This window comes from Gossypium hirsutum, chromosome D04, assembly GCF_007990345.1.
Source record: "Gossypium hirsutum isolate 1008001.06 chromosome D04, Gossypium_hirsutum_v2.1, whole genome shotgun sequence".
NCBI classification, from domain to species: domain Eukaryota; kingdom Viridiplantae; phylum Streptophyta; class Magnoliopsida; order Malvales; family Malvaceae; genus Gossypium; species Gossypium hirsutum.
Genome location: NC_053440.1, coordinates 5,758,328 through 5,775,427, shown reverse-complemented (window position 1 = coordinate 5,775,427; position 17,100 = coordinate 5,758,328). Strand labels below are relative to the sequence as shown.

The following is a 17,100-nucleotide window of genomic DNA, read 5'->3' as shown; positions in this document are numbered from 1 at the left end:
GAAATAAGCTAAATATAAATCATCTTAATCAATTGTTAATAATGCATATTAGCCTATTATCGTCAAATCGTTATGATGATATATTTTGATTAATTAATTGGACACAATAAATAGTCTATCTTCTTTCTCATCTCTCACATACCCAAACTTCACTCTCAATATTATATTGCTCAATTTTGACAAAATCCTCCAATAATGATTTCTAACCAGCCTAGCTACGCACACTACATTGGTAATTTTAGCATTTACAATCGAAAAGTCAAGTAAAGACAAAAACTAACCAAAAAAAGAAAAGAAAAGAAGCTAATACGATTTTTAGAGAAAATAGAACATATTTTAAATAAAAAAATGAAGGCAAAAATAATAGAGGAAGAGATGGTGAATTGGATAGAGAGTCCTAATTGAAAATCTTTGTATGGATAATTCTCCCTTTTATTAACTTCCGAGATAAATTTGAAGAAATTATAAAGTTGAAACAAATTAATACAAGTTGGATGTCTTGTAATATAAATTTTCTTTTTTCTTTTTGGTTTATCTATTTATATTAAAATAGAGATGGATATATCCCAAATTTCATGTTTCCCTCAAAATATCTAACCATTTTTATGTAGAGATTTGAACGTTTGTACTTCTATCTTTGTTCCACCTCTTTAGTCGACGAGCAGTAATGGAGGCATCCCATTCTTCTTCTTCTTCTATATATGGCTCCGGGCTTCACCAAAACTTGTTCAGACGCTCGCCACTGGTTTCCGCCATGCCCCTGAATTCCCGACTTTCATTTCCCACAACTCTTGTGGCAAACCCTCTTCCACCAAAGCTTTATTTCTCTACTAAACATGCAATTCTTAGAGTTGGACAATCCCCAAGGTCCTTTTTTTTTCTCATTTTAATCACTACCCATTTCTTTTCTTTTACTTTACTTGCCATTCCATTTGTTGTAATGCCTTGTTTTTCATTTGGGTTGAACTCTTCTGTGGGGGTATTTTTTAACAGGTTGCTCAAAATAGATGGTAATAATCCTTTAGTTGGAGTAATCTCAATGGGAATGTTGGCTCCAAGAAAGTTTTTTAAGAAGAGGAAGAAAGTGGAACATTTCAAAGATGCAGCTGATGAAGCTAAACAGAAGAGCTGGAGGAGACTAATGCAGGAAATTGAGGACACAGGTTCTGCTTCTACAGTACTTAGACGCCAACGGACTAATGACCAATCTCTTTCTAAAGACTTGGTTTTAGGCACTTCGGTTAGATTTAAGCAGATGAAAAAATGGCACTATGTTAGTGAGGTATCTTTCATTAGTTATGTGTATGCATGTATGGATGTTATGAGCCTTATCTGCTTTAGCTTTAACATTAGCTAATTATTATGTTCCTTTTTCCAATAAATAGGCTCTAGGTTTTGGGGTAGTTTTGGCTATCTATTTAACATATGCTTCTCACCTGATATGGCTCAAATGGAAAACAAAGGAAAAACCATTGAATTTTGTTTTACCAGCCCTCATGGATTATTTTGTTGATAGCTAGTAAATTTTAAGTAGTCCCAGTATGATAGTCTTGTCATTTTAGTACAAAAATGCACACATTTTATCTGATGAAGAGGTGAACATGTAAAAACTATAGCCAAAATTTAAGGCATAAATAAATGCATTCATGAATAGGTTGGTTCAACAATGTGACATTTGTTAACTAGATCTAGAACTGTTATGGTCGTTTGTACTTTTAGAAAATTTTCCCAAGTTGCACTTGGTCCAAATTATTATTTTTTTATTGCTGTTCTTCTGATCAAAGTAGAAACAATCACACAGGGATGAAGAGGGTAAAGAACAAGGATAATATACCAGAAACTTGTATCATACAGAAAGGCAACCACAAACTTTTGAAAACTAACTGAACCTTGGGATTTTTGCAGACTGTTTTATGTTCTTAGTTTGTAACAAAGAGAAAATAATATTTTTTAAAAAGGTTTTTGTTTAAAAGTAGACTAGATCTTTTGAATTATAACTTGTGTACATATGGGAATTCTGTGTTATTTTTATGTTATAATTGCTCATTACATGATATGCTAACCATTTTGATCCTATAGATTCTTGAGTGGCTTCGAGACCAGAGCTGGTGGGACTTCAGTGAAATGGACTTCCTGATGCTTATAACAGCATACGGAAAGCAAGGGGACTTTAACAAGGCTGAGAAAATTTTGAGCTTTATGAATAAAAAGTGTTTTGTACCAAGTGTTGTATCACATACTGCTCTTATGGAGGCTTATGGGAAAGGAGGTCGATACAATAATGCTGAAGCCATTTTTAGAAGGATGCAGTCTTCAGGCCCTGAACCTTCTGCTGTGACATATCAAATAATACTTAAAATACTAGTTGAGGTAGTCTGATTCCTCAAAACCTTGTTCTGTCTTTTATAAAATTTTCTTTCTTAACAACATTAATATAGAGATCATTAAATGATCATCCACTTGATGCTATTGGTAGAGAGACTTTTTTTATTTCTGGTAGAGGTTGGCTTTGTCCTTGTTTTCATTAAATTATAAAATTTTCTTGGCTTTTATCTGAGTATTGATCTTTCAATATCTTATTAGGGGAACAAATTTAAGGAAGCCGAAGAAGTTTTTGAGACACTTTTGGATAAGGAAAAATCTCCTTTGAAGCCTGACCAAAAAATGTTTCACATGATGATTTATATGTATAAGAAGGCTGGGAGTTATGAGAAGGCCCGTAAACTATTTGCGCTGATGGCTGAACGAGGAGTTAAGCAATCCACAGTCACTTACAATAGTCTTATGTCATTTGAAACTAATTACAAGGAAGTGTCAAAGATATATGATCAGGTACAATTTTAGGCATTGTCTGACCTATACTTTTCATGTTTATGCATTATAGCAGGTGATTGTGGTCATACTGTTTTGGAAAGAAATCTTTTATAGGAACACATAAGTTGCACTGATTCTAATATCATAAAGTAACTCTAGTTTTATTTTCCATATCATTCTGCTTTGTTCACCATATTCTTGAGTACATGGAAGAGTTTTTCAGTGTGGTCTCAATTGAGGGTAGTATATAGATCTTGTTTTGATCATCTTGACTGATACTTGCGTTTAATCATCAGTCCCATGGTAACATTTCCTTGCACGAAAGTGGTTTTATCCCACATCTGTTAAGTATTGGATTTCATGTGGTCTTATGTTAAGTTGGCCCCTTCATTTATTGCTTATCATGGTATCAAAATCCAGGTTCTGCTATGTTGGTCTTCATGTCTAACCTCAAGTGTAGTTGACAATCGCTAATGAGGTTGTCCGTATATTAAGTCCTATGAACTGCAAAGGGAGTGTTAAGTGGTGTTATCCCACATCTATTAAGTATTGGGTTTCCCATGGTCTTATCTTAAAGTTGGACCCTCCATTTATTGCCAATTGGTTTAGGTGTTGGATGCTTAACATTGTACTTTAACTAAATTTGTAGTCTAAATGTAGAAACTAAAAACTGAATTGCACGTAAACAAATGAAGGCCATTACAAATGTTTAGAATTTTTGCAATAAAGCATTATTTAAAGCAGAGTCTATGTTGGAATCATTTTTCATTTCTCTCTATTCAGTCTAAAGTCCCTAACCAAGACCTATGTGCATCTCTTAAAAGGATTGTCTGATTTTTTTTGGTGGTTCTATTTATTTGAGGTAGGAAAGCTCCTATGTGCATCTGATCTTATTAGGTCTATGTTAGGTTACTAAATTTTGAGGTTGTTATAACCTACAATTTCCTTTAGTTGGTAAAGTTCTTGTCACCATACTTTTGTCTTGGAATAAGATAGATTCACTTGGAGCTTACATGAATTCTTTCCAATGGATTATCCTGTAAAGAGTACACATTTTAGGGTTTGAATTGTGGAATAAGGTGTCTAGGGTGGCTGTCAAGGTTGAATATTTTTGAGAAAGCATTGGAAGATGTAATATTTATCGGAGCAAATATATTGGGGTTTGAGTGTGTAGCTTGCTAGGGGTAGAAACGGATGCTAGTTTCTTACATTAACTTTAAGAGGTATTAGTGGAATAATTAGACCTGGTTGTGCAATTAGTAATTACACTAGTTATTCAAATTAAAAATCATTTCAATTAATTATTGATTTTTTTTATGTTCAATATACTGCAAATTAATACCTGAAAGATTAGTTGTTTATTCCCTCTAGTGAAGTAGGTAAATTTTGCTTCGTTCTCTCTTAAAATGCTGTCAACAGCTAATCTTATCATTTTGTACATCTTATAACTTGTGTTTACATGCAACAGAAAATATTTGTTTTTAGAAGTGGCACATGTTCCTTTATTTTTTTTTGTTGATTTTGCATTCATATATTTGTGTGTTGATGTATAAAAAATCTATAGCCCTTTCTAAGTGCCTGTGTTGGCAATCACATTTCTAAGACATGTTTGGTTTGCGTCACATCTATTTCGAATGCATTCTGTAAAAGTCCCATACATCTTTATGTGAAAAAAACAACTTATTCTTCAGTAAGCATTCACAAGAAGCATGCGTGCTAACAGACACCAAACTGTTTCATGTTGTCATACAGTCAAACCAGCGTTTGATTTTTTAGCTTCTTGCTGTCTCTCTCTGAATATTTTGATGATAATAATTATGTAACAGTTTGTAGTAACTTTATTTTAGATGCAAAGAGCTGGTCTTCACCCTGACGTGGTGAGTTATGCCTTGCTCATTAATGCTTATGGCAAAGCCAGGAGGGAAGAGGAAGCATTGGCTGTTTTTGAGGAAATGTTGGATGCTGGAATCAGGTGTGTAAGTTCAACTTGTATATTCAATTTGAAGCCACAGTGGTTAGAAATTAATGCAGTTAGTTAAGCTTTCTTGCCCTCTCCATTGTAGAGTTAATGTTTCTCATCAGCTATGGTAACCTGAAAAATAGAACGGAAAGTAAATTCAGCAAAGACGCAGATTAATTTTCTTTTTTGACATCTGATATCTAAAATTATGTCATGTCCAAACATTTTGGCCAATTAATAGATGAACATGACTTATTTGGTTGTTAACCTACCATGGGAGGATTTAAGGTCTAAATCCAACTCACCCCTACATCTTAGCCATGTCCACTTGCACCAAAATACATTTTGACCCCTTAAAACAGTTGACACAAAGTAGTTGCTTTCATCTGGTTATTAAGTGTTCCGGGTAGTTCATTGGGCTGTTAGATTCTACCTGGATGGTTGAATTAGTAATTAGATGTGACACAAACCAAACGTCTTGTTTTGTGACTTAAATCTAGGGCAACATTTTACCAATGGCCTAGGTGATCATCTATTCTTGCTTATCCCAGCTTTACCCCTGATAGGATAGTTTTGTCATCAATTTTTATAGTTTATATTGCTCGGGCTTCATGCTAGCTTCATATATTTGATGGATTCAGTGGACATCCTCCTGAATATGGGTAGGCGAGTGAATGGAATAAAGCTGATGTAGGTGGTGCATAATGCTGACTTGTAATGGAAAATCATTAATCATTTTTTGTGGTTTAATTTAGATATAACAGTTTTCTGGGTTTTCCTTCATTAATTGACTGTGGAGTTTGTGGCTAGCTATTTGGAAGCTGTATATTCATTCTGCCAAAGTTGATGGTAATTGTTATCGCGGATATCTTAGTGCTATCCTATTGTCCCCTTTCAGGCCTACCCATAAGTCTTATAATATTTTGCTTGATGCATTTGCAATCTCGGGAATGGTGGAGCAAGCTCGGACTGTTTTCAAAAGCATGAGAAGAGACAGGTAAAGTGTTATAATTTGAAAATCAAGCAGCTACTATGACTTTTCCTAATGAATGGTCTCTGGTTAGTGTCTACGTATCTTATTTCAGTTCATTCCGTTGAAGCTCTATTTGTTTCATGCAAAAAGGAAAGAAAGTTACTTTAGACCCTAGCTTTAGGAATGAGATTTTAGATTATCTTTCTAATTGACATAGTTTACTAGGATTACCGAGTTTAAGATGGTTTACTCGTGGCTTTTATCCTTTCAAAGCAGTAACATGTATAATTGATTCAGTGCTGAAACATCGACATTAACTTTTTCTTTGCAGATATACCCCTGACATTTGTTCTTATACAACTATGCTATCAGCTTATGTCAATGCATCTGATATGGAGGGTGCTGAAAAATTCTTCACAAGACTGAAACGAGATGGACTTAAACCCAATATTGTCACATACGGGACGCTGATGAAAGGGTATTCTAAGGTAAATAATCTCGAGAAGATGATGGAGACATATGAAGAAATGCGATTAAGCGGTATCAAAGCGAATCAAACCATCTTCACAACTCTCATGGATGCATACGGAAAGAATAGGGATTTTGGTAGTGCTGTTGTTTGGTACAAAGAAATGGATCTTATGGTGTTCCACCCGATCAGAAAGCGAAAAACATCCTTTTGTCTTTGGCAACAACTGCAGATGAACAAAAGGAGGCAAAACAACTTGTAGGGTGCATGGAGACTAAGGTGAATGGATTTTCGAGGCTTCTTGATGAAGAAGATTACAATGATGATATAGAGGAGGCCATATTGTATGAAAAAACGGGTCGATTATAGTTTCTTAATTAGTGATTGTTATCAAGAAAAGCAAGCAATTTATACATACTGGAATACTCGTTGATATGTAAAGCCTGGAATTTTGTCTACTGGTAGTATACTCAGCCATGAAAATATATATCACAGTTAATGTAGAATTTTTGGCCGAATATCAGAGTTGTTATACGTAGCAAGTTATAATTATTTGATTGTATCTCTATTGTTCTTGACTTCAATTTCATCAGGGTTTTCGTTTTCCAATTCCAGCTGGAATTATTTATATTTGGCAGATGCTTCAATCCCCTGCCCTTCAAGATAAAAGAAAAAAATTGGAGCCTAAAATTGGTTTTCTTGGTCCCTTTTAATCAAAGATCCAGTAAAAAAAGTGGAAAATCAACTCAAATTAAAGTGATTGGACGGTTTATAGAATGTTAATTCAAATATTGTGATAATTTGAAACCGAATTAAAATTTATTTTTATTTAGTTTATAATTACGTTGCTAAATAATATCCCAAAATTATAAAGAAAAATTAATTTTATTAAAATAAATTTAAAAACCCAAAATAAAAAAATTAATATAAAAAATCGAGAACTGATTTGAACTAAATTATGATGAACAGTTCAAAAAATTCCTATTAAACTAAACCGATACTATGATTACTTTTAATCCTTCAATCTTAACCCATTGCCATGTTTACCAAAGGTTGCTCCTCATGGCCAAAGAGAGTGTTTAACTTATAGTAAATTCTTCATTTGATTTTTGGACTTTACCAGATTTAAAAATAAATAAATAAAATTCAAATTTTAAATGAAAAAATGGGATCCAACAAAAATATTAAATCTATATAACTGAATCAAAAGTTATATAAATAAAAAAACCTGTTATATATGAATATATATATATATGAACATAACATGAATACAAAAATATCAGATGACAAGATGAAAAAAAAAAAAGAAGAAGAAGAAGAAAATTGCTGAACAATCCCTCCCTAATAAAGCCTTTGTTGTTTCATTTACGTGGTATTGTAATGTAAGTTGCAGATGTTTGATGTTATAATTTAGGCTGGTATTATGATACCCATGCTTCAGCTTAATATCAAGCTAGCCATGCCAATGCAATATGCAAAGGCATATATTTCTCTGGCTACCCCAAAAAATAAAGGTTAAGGTTTCAACACAATTCTAACAATTCATAATAGTAGCATAGGACAGGCTACACCAACATGCTATCGCACCAAATTTGGTTCCCAACTTTTGGTATTATATGATGCAAATTCCATTGCCACAACTTCTCAAGCCATACATCTAACAATGGTTGGTGCTATTGATGGTGGTGGTGGCCGCGGCCGCGATGAATTCTTTTTAATTGTTAAATGATTGACATGACTTAAAGCAACTAATATTAATGAAATCCTACTTAACTTGGCCTTAAAGAAAAAAATAGAGTCAACAAACTCATATCCACTATCAGAAGGAAATAACCCACAATCCCATTGCCTACATTCAATCTTATTTGCACACTCACACATGGTTCACTCACATATAAGTTTGATGTGACTTTATTTAATGATCAGACAAATTAAAATTCAATAAGCTTATTTACTATAATTAAATTACCATTTTTTTTTATAAAAAATTAATTACCACTAAAAATAATTAACCACTTTTAACTTTTTAAAATCTTAATTTATCCTTTTATTTTTAATAAATGTTATTATTTTAAAAAATTGTTTTTAACCCACAAATTGGGTGAGATGAATTCTCGTTATTATTATCATTATTTTTTTTTAAAAATTGCTATTAATAAATCTTGTATTAGGTTTAAATTACAAATTTATTCATTGTGATTTGTACTCTAAATTTGATATTTTTAATTTTCATATCATTCTATATATAAAATTTTGTTACTAATTCCTGTAACGTGTCTTAAGGTACAAATTTAGTCCTTGTACTCTATTTTGATATTTTTAATTCTTATATTTTTCGAATTTTAAAATTTCAAATCCTAATCAAATAATAGCGTTAAATACGTTAGTTAAGTTAAAATTTGTTATTTCCAAAATCTTATGTGGCAATATTATCATGTGAATAATAATGTCAATTTACTATTTCCACGTAATGCTAAAAAAACCGTCATTTTACTTGGTGAATTTATTTGGTACCAACTTAGTGGATTTATTTGGTACCATTTGAATCGAAAAGTATATGAACTAAAAATGATCAAATTAGAAAATGTAAACTAAATCAACAACTTTGGCATAGTACAATACTAATAACATAACTTCACCTAACAATTTTATCTATTATTGTTTAGATAAATACTGAAATTCTAAAATTCAAAAAGCACAAAAACTAAAAAGACCAAATTATAGTATAAAAACAAATGCATAATAAAAATACTAATAACGTAATTTAACCTATTTTTTAAAGATTGCCCAAGTTTAAATCCTAAGACCTGGCTTTAACAAGATTTTAAACATTGCAAGTCAGTTTATCACTATACCAGTCGCTAGTTGACTGCAACAAAAAATCTTGCAATGTTTAAATTTTGAGATAAGAGGGTTTTATATGAGACTCACAAATAGCCATTGCATTTCAAACAATTGAAATTCCCATAGAAACAAATCATTGGCTTCATCTTTAGCCATTGCAGCGCATGAATCCACTGCTCCTCTATAATTTTATATTTATATAGTTTTACACCTCACATGGAATAGCAGCTGTTATACAGAGTAGCTATCAGATTCCTGAAATCAACAACGAAATCTACCGTATGCCAGCATACTCGTACAATGCCTAATGCTACTACACCAGGAAAATACGTATATGCTTAATGCCCTTAATCACTTATAGTCTCTAGTGTCCCTTTCAGTTTATTCTTCTTGCTGTACAGTTGAATTCTGAATTATGAATGATCATCTTCTGTATGCTTCTTGAACACATTCTTTCATGAATTCATTCAACGCTAGCAAAGCTGCTCCAACTGCAGGCTCCACCTGAAATGCATACAAGAAAAACAGTTAAAAGGTAGGTTGTGGTATTTGTAAAACGATGTAATTATTTAGCATTTGCGTAAAGAATGCTAGTGACGATAACCACTCAGCATTAAACCAGGAGGACCTCCATCCTACCCATTCCTTGCATTAAAGAACTACCATTTGCCAGCCTGTCATCTATGATATTTAGGGACACTCTTCTAAAGACAATAGACCTACGTTACTTGGCCTCAGGTGTGAATGTTGAATCACGGGTGTCAGACAAAGGTACTTCAAGCAAACTGAAAAGTCGAAGCAAAATAGCATTAGACTATAGGATAGGTCGAAAGGATTAATATGAATAGAGCAATGACTCAAAGGGAGACGGATTGTCTTGGGATCAGCATATAATCGATCTGTGTAGGATGAAAAGTTATATGCAGGCAGACCAGCCTAAACCTGCCCCATCCCAAAACCATGTCAGGGCATAACAAATAAGACTGTACTTGCCATGGACAATTAGTTATCAGACAAAAGTAGTAGTCTGAAGGTGTAGGCCAGCCAATAGACCCACTCATGCAGGAGCATTTTTCCATTCATTTATCTTATCTTCTCGTATGTTTTGATGTCATGTTCCAATCATAACTCTGATATTTATTCCTAAACATCAGTTTTCGCATTTTGCATCTCCTTTTGATTTCCACTCTGCTAAGTTTAGTAGCAAGAACATGTGGTTATTTTTGTCAATGAAGTGACCAAAAAGAAAATAACAGTGGTTCAAATATAAGAATGTGGAAGGCAATTGTATCAAGCACTTGGACTATATTAAATTATTCTTACCTTAGGCCTAATAGGATGGGCCCCAGGATAGTCTTTGGAGATAAAGTCCATGACTTCTCTTCCTATGTCCCACCTCTGGTTTGCTTCAAGAACACCACCAACCATAACAAGAGGGAAGGAATTTTTTCTATCTGCAAGGGTAGATGCATAGAAATACGGAAATTCAGCAGCCATAATCTAATCAATCTGTGGCAAAGCTATCAAGGAACAGATATCTAAGTTATACATTATTGCTCAAAAAGTAAAGTCCATAATCTGCTGTTTGCAAGAACAAATTAGCTCTAACGATCCTGATACTAGCAAGTAGTAAGCATAAGAATGGACCACATATTTGTTTAAATGCTTATTCAAACAAGCAAAACAATTTATGCCATAGAAATAAAAGGAATTAAATAAAAAGAAAAAGAATATTACTTTTTAATGTTATGACTTGGAATCACATGAAGTGAGCAAAGTAGATTAACATTCAACAACTATATAAATGGCCCATAAAATTTAAGAAGATGCTTCGCAGTGTCAAAATGATCTTGTAAAAGATTGTGATCTAAAAGTGTGGTCATTACAAGGTTATAATCAAAAGAAAGCAGATACTAGAGCTTCAAGTTGCAGTTGAACACTTTTAAGCACAAGATGAGCATTGGATGATGGCCCTTGTAAAATAAACTAATCAAATATTCTATTCAAAGACCAATCATTTTTGTCAAGGGGATAGAATAGATCCTTTATTTTGTGTTACATAATAACTGCATGATATCTCATTGAGGCCTAAAAAGTTTAATCTAATTTGACTATGTCTAAAAGGTATAGCAAATAATCCTATGTTCTCCATATATTTAGATTTTCTGCAAGAGTAAAATATCTTTGCGCTAAATTTAAGCAATACTGCACTATCTGACACTACAAAGAATTCTTTGCTTCTAAATATAAGAATAGTCCAAAAAAAGGTCTCTATTTTGGATTTTGCTTGATATGCCAACCTGCACCGCACAGGCCAAGTCTCTGAACAACAGCTTTCACACTTAAAGCTAACTCTTGAACTGCCTCTTTCAAAATCTTATTTGCAACTTCATCACCAGCCTCTGCACAAGAGACAACAACTGGGACAAGTGCGGCGATGCGAGCCCAGGATGGATCTGCATAGGTCCACCTAAAACAATAACAGAATAACAAATGAAATTCAACATTTATTGATAACAAGACCATGAAACTTAATTATATCAATCTATCCCAGTCTTTAGTTGATGTAACAAGTTTGTGACACTAACTATTTCTCAAGTTTCAGAACTTGTGAGAAGGGAAAATAAGTTTGCCACATGATAATCTAGTGCTGAGAGAATATTGAAAGGTCTTATACAAGAATTAAATAGGACAACTGAATCCATCATTTATGAACTTTTAAAACTAGTTCCATTTCATCCATGGCCTTTTAGGTGAAATAGCACCCAATAACCTTCTATAATAATATCATCCTTCTATTATTAGCCATTAGAAAGTTGACAAAAATGGCCCTATATGCAACCGTGTGAAAGAAAAAAGGGTGTAGCCAATGCACGAGGCTTACACTATAAGTAGGGTTTGGGGAAGGTCCTGATGTTTGCAGTCTTGTTTGTACTGAGAGGTTGTTTTCAAGGTTTGACCCGTGACCAAGCAGATAACAAGTAAATACTAGACCATTGCCCCAAGCATAACCTTCAACCGTGACTCTTTTTGCAGTTTCATTTCATCAATCATTTTCCAATTTAAAAAATATTGGGGTAAATTACACTAGTTATTAATGACTCTTTTTCAGTTCCATTTCAACAGTTTCCAATTGCAGGTATGCACGGTTCAATGCAACTCACCTGACTGACTGCATTAGAAATTGTAAGGAAGTTTCCCTTGGGAAAAAACGCTTATGATAACATTCGTGGCAAGTGACCCAAAAAAAATGGCCAGAGAAAAGACAAATCTAGATTATTAACATGCATCCCTTTATCATAACAACTGTTCAAAAAAAAAAAGAAGTTTATCATAACAAAAATATGCGTTTTAAAGTCCTGGAAGGAATCTTGGAGATTTAAGTAAAAGTGATGGAGCATGGAGAAAGATAGCAGAAAAATGAATATGATGAAAAAATAATAATAATAATGAAAATGAAATTCTGTGGAAGATCACGGACTGATAAGTGCTATTTACATAATTTTTTTCCTGACAAAAATTTGCTATACAGCATGACTCATCTAGGTCTTTTTGTTGACTTCTTACTTTTAACTAATGAAAGGATGATATTGACACACATAAGAAAGGTCGTGAAGTATAATGTTAAATTTAAAAGGTTATGGATGAAATATAAACCAAAAGGAGACAACTGAATAGTGCAATTTCCCAAAATAATAAGATCCTTGGGAACCAGTTTTCAGATTTATTTGAATCCTTTAATTTTCATCCCAAACAGCAAAGACATTCTAGGAGGCAATTATTAGCCATATCTTCAAGCATTAAGCCATACATAATGAAGGGAAATAATTTCTCAAAATAAGTAACCGTTTCCATCAATTAGAAAAAATACCCAATTAGTTCATCAGCGGAACAGAGACCAAGTGTCTGCAGAATGGTAGATGTAAGCATCGTATGTGGTCCACGACCGTCATGAGCTCTAATTACAGCAGTTAGTGCCAGCGCAGCTATTCCATATCCACTGCATGTAAAGAAATGAGCACATAAGGAAAAGTACACCAGTAACAAGTCATACAAGAAGGCAAAAAAGAAAAAAAGAAAAAATTAGCAACATATCGTCCAACAACGCCAGTAACAAGATTGAACAAAGTTTCTACTAGATTCCTTTAAAGGCTGAACCTCTTTCTTCTTATCAAGAGATTTATCTTGAACTCGGTGTTCCCCTCCAATAACACAAAACTCAAGAAAGCATCTTTGTTGCCTTTATCATTGTTCATTTAGTTTTAAAAAAAAAGTGTAGGAAAATAATAGCATTAACATTGTTGCACAAATAAGAAAAGTGAAGTAGACCCGACTGTTTTCATTTGGTTCCATGTTAATAAAAGAAATATTTATTTTTGAAATAACAATACTTGAATAATGTTTTTGGTAAAGCTGAGTTTATTTCTATAGGAAATGAAAGCGCAATATTTTTGATAGAATAGAGTTTCCTTTGCTAAAGGAATTAGAATCGTAATATCAATTTCAATAAATCTAATGTGTCAGCTTCAATTCAAATCCAATTTGTAAGCCATTAGCCATTTAATGATATAAATAATGTACTTGAACTAGTTTAAAATTATGTATTCCAATACTGAATATAGCCAAAACAATGAATTTTAGACTCAAAACTTTAAGCTCCAAATTTAAGTTCCCAAAAAAGACCTTACACCTTAAGCTTTGTGTCACTTTACATCAATAAAATTTATATAAAAAATGGTCCCATATGGTAGAAACCAAACGTCTTGAATTGAATATTACAGCAAAATAAACAATAAAATAGGAGGCTTATCTTTTTCTTCTTTTTTCTAAAAAAAAGTCACAATAATGTACCTTCCCCAATCACCTAGGACAGGTCCAGCGCCAGCTGCTCGAGCTTCTCTGCCATCTTCTGTGAATCCATAGGCAATGGTTCCAGTACCAGCAATTAGTACACAACCATGTAGCTTACCCATTGTCCCACTAGCTAAAGCTGCCACAGCATCATTTCGCACATAGAGCTTTACTTGGGTGGGGAATATGTCTCTGTACAAGTCATCAAATCGCAGATTCATGACAATGTTGGTTGCATATTCATATGTAGAACAAACTTCAGATAAAAAGAGAAGCAAAAGGGTTATACGATTATCACATCAAAAGTTGAATATTTTGGGTGAGAATCATACAGATGAAGCATTTGCCAAACTTTTACGTGTAAATTATCCATAACTCATTTAAGTGTACATATTGTCATATTGCAATAATTCTGGCATAAAAAATGAATCAATATCTAAAGACAGTTCTCATTTAACAAACATCTAAGATATTGTACATTAAAGCAATCACATGGGTTTTCCTGAAATTTCTATTAATTTAATCAGAATCTCCATTTCATTTAAAATGCATGTTGTTTTCTCCTCGGAGTCTAAAGACAGTTCTCATTTATATGTTCCAAGTTAATGACAGTTTTCACATTAGTTCTGGCATCTTTTCAATTATGTTGAGCTATAAACAAAATGCCAGTCTCAAATCTTCTGCAATACTCAAGCTGCAAGATTACAAATAGAGAGCAAACCTAAGCCAGGTTAATATTCTTTGTTGGTCTGTAGGATGGTTAACCCCAGATACTGCTAAACAAACAGCTCGAACTGCAGATCGATTAGAACCAGATTTTGAAAGTGCATCTGCCATAACTTGCTCTAATGTTTCCCTGGCCGCAGTTTCTGTAATATACAGAAAATTGACATCCAAAACAATGGCATGAACTAACAGTACGTCTATTTTAGAGCCAAAAACAGAAGAAATAAACATCAAAAACTAGATGGTGAAGTGCTGCTTTGATCTTATCCAGCAAATGAATGATAATTCGTGTAACCACAATCAAGTATCACAACGCATTTCATGCACTATCTAATCCTCCCTTTCACTAGTTCTTTAGAAGTTTCCAACGCATTTCTTTGAGAATGAAGAGACAACTTCAATGTTTTCACATAATCAAACATAAGTGCTGCAAATAAAAGCAAAATACTGCCTTTGTTTTTTTTTTCTTCACAAAATGTTAATCTTCATTGCTTTAATTATTCAAATATGCAACTATTTGCTGTTAAATGCATGAAAACTTTCTTGTCTTTGGCTTCCAACTAAGAAAAATAAAAATGAGAACCCAAAGCTTAAAAACAACAATAAATAAATAAAAATTCAGAGAGAGGGGGTGAAATTACCGCCAACGCTGTTATGATTGGAGCAGCCGGCGACGGCACGGGCGAGAACGGGAAGAGGGTCGGGAAGGGCGTCGGAGAAAGGCATAATTGGCATACAAATGCAGACAGTAGAAGTGGTTCCACCATCCAATCCTAAAATAACCGGCCGGTTCGTCGCCACCGCCACCTCGTGCTCGAAGTCCCAGATTTCCCCATTCCTATATCTCTTCATTCCTTTTTGATGACTCTAACTACCAAAAATTTCAAACAGGGGAAATCAGAAATGCAGTAACAAAGCCAAAAAAAAAAATTACACCAATTTCTTCTTCAGGTTTTTTATTTTTCAAAGCGTTTTACTTGGGCGAAATGGATTTGGTAGATTCGGCATTTTTATGTTGTTCTGAGGTTTGGCATTTTGAGACATCATATTGTTTTTTTTTTTTCTTCTTCAACAAAAAATTTCTAATTGAGGTGATAAAAAATTTACTGAAATTTCATAAAAAGTCTCTTTTTAGAAAGGTAATAAATATTAATATAATATTGTTTTTAAATTATATGGCATTTTTAAATAAAATAAATATCTAAAATTAAGTGCAAGATTGAAGCGCTTTTTTTGGGTTGAGGAGTATCTATTAGTAATTATAGACATTTAGGGTTAAAATCAAAAAAAATTTTACAAAAATTAAAATTAAATGATAATTTTTATGATACAAAATATAATTTTACTATTCTAATAGACTATATTTTTATAATTTTTAAAAGATTAAATCAAATTTTTATATTTTTAAAGAAGTTAAAATGTAATTTTACTTTTACTAGTTTAAAATTTTCAAGAGGACGTATAAAAAAAATTCATTTTAAAGGGGTCAAACCCCTGCCAATAACTCTAATTTCGTTAGAATTTATCATTTTATTATAGTAACAAATAAAAAATAAATATCTCACTAATAATTCAATCATATTATAATAATGGGAGTGATATTTATAAAAAAGAAAATACGAAAAGCATAGAAAATGAGGGACTTGATTCGGACGGCTAATGCGCCAAACGCTAAATTACGGTAGCCTTGGATCATCATTTTGGGTTTAGCATTATTTTAAAGATTGGGTTGAATTCTGTGTTTTTATTGTAATTAACTATGATGCGCCCATATTTTTATTGTATTTCACTCACATCATTTTCTTATATAAAATTTTGGATCCATAATTCTACCCTTCCACTTCCATTACCTTAATTCTTAGTATTCACTCCCTCCCTTTCAAAACTATCTTTATAAAACCCAATGCATTAAATAAAATACTCAATTTTATATAAAAAAAATTACTATAATTTTTTTATCTTTTTTTAGTCATTATATTTGTATTATTTATCAAATCACCTAAAAATTTTATTAACTTTACTAATTTGGAATCCAAGTGGCAACCCACTTGTATGCCATGCATGTATGTCAACTTTTCCATCTATTTTGGATTCCCAAATCACTTAGCATAATTGTGTTTTGAAAGTTTGGAAAATTAGCAAACTTAGTGATGAAATTTTGGATGAGATCCAAGCATATCTAAGTAGATTCATCAACTTGGATGTGTAGGGTTGTTTCTTATCTTTTCAACGCAATTTGAAATGTGTCAATTTGACTTTTGAAACTTAAGTTATGATTGTTTTATTGAAGTAGCAAAAAGCTCTATACATTTTAATTTTGGAATGACAAGTTTTTTAGTTTTAGATCAACTTTGGACAATGCTTTATTTAATTGGGTTATGTTAGAACCTCAATTAGATCTCTATTTAATTTGATGTTCAAACAAATTTTTAGATAGATGTTTGAACAGAGGGTAGGACAGAA

General features: G+C 32.7%; 2 protein-coding genes across 4 annotated transcripts; one reads left to right on the top strand and one right to left on the bottom strand.

The window, feature by feature from the left end:
• The first annotated feature begins 371 nt into the window (after positions 1–371).
• LOC107959738 (pentatricopeptide repeat-containing protein At3g59040) lies at positions 372–6,734 on the top strand. Its single transcript, XM_016895874.2, is given in 8 exon segments — positions 372–867; positions 994–1,282; positions 2,080–2,370; positions 2,584–2,832; positions 4,662–4,786; positions 5,673–5,771; positions 6,079–6,386; positions 6,389–6,734. Coding segments are annotated over 8 exon segments (1,758 nt in total). The 5' UTR covers positions 372–667; the 3' UTR covers positions 6,586–6,734.
• Positions 6,735–9,130: 2,396 nt separating this feature from the next.
• On the bottom strand, positions 9,131–15,754 carry LOC107959739 (N-acetyl-D-glucosamine kinase). 3 transcript variants are annotated; one of them, XM_016895875.2, is made up of 7 exons: positions 15,279–15,754; positions 14,633–14,780; positions 13,912–14,103; positions 12,932–13,060; positions 11,361–11,530; positions 10,384–10,514; positions 9,131–9,564 (listed from the first exon to the last, which is right to left on the bottom strand). In XM_016895875.2, exons 1-7 carry the CDS (start codon positions 15,487–15,489, stop codon positions 9,484–9,486), a joined length of 1,062 nt encoding a protein of 353 aa, XP_016751364.2. In that variant the 5' UTR covers positions 15,490–15,754; the 3' UTR covers positions 9,131–9,483. The 3 variants fall into 3 exon arrangements, with proteins under 3 accessions (XP_016751364.2, XP_040947712.1, XP_040947713.1); XM_041091778.1 differs by lacking the exon at positions 9,131–9,564 and adding an exon at positions 9,705–10,248 and having other exon boundaries at positions 15,279–15,720; XM_041091779.1 differs by lacking the exon at positions 9,131–9,564 and adding an exon at positions 9,705–9,845 and having other exon boundaries at positions 15,279–15,720.
• Between the last annotated feature and the right edge of the window lie 1,346 nt (positions 15,755–17,100).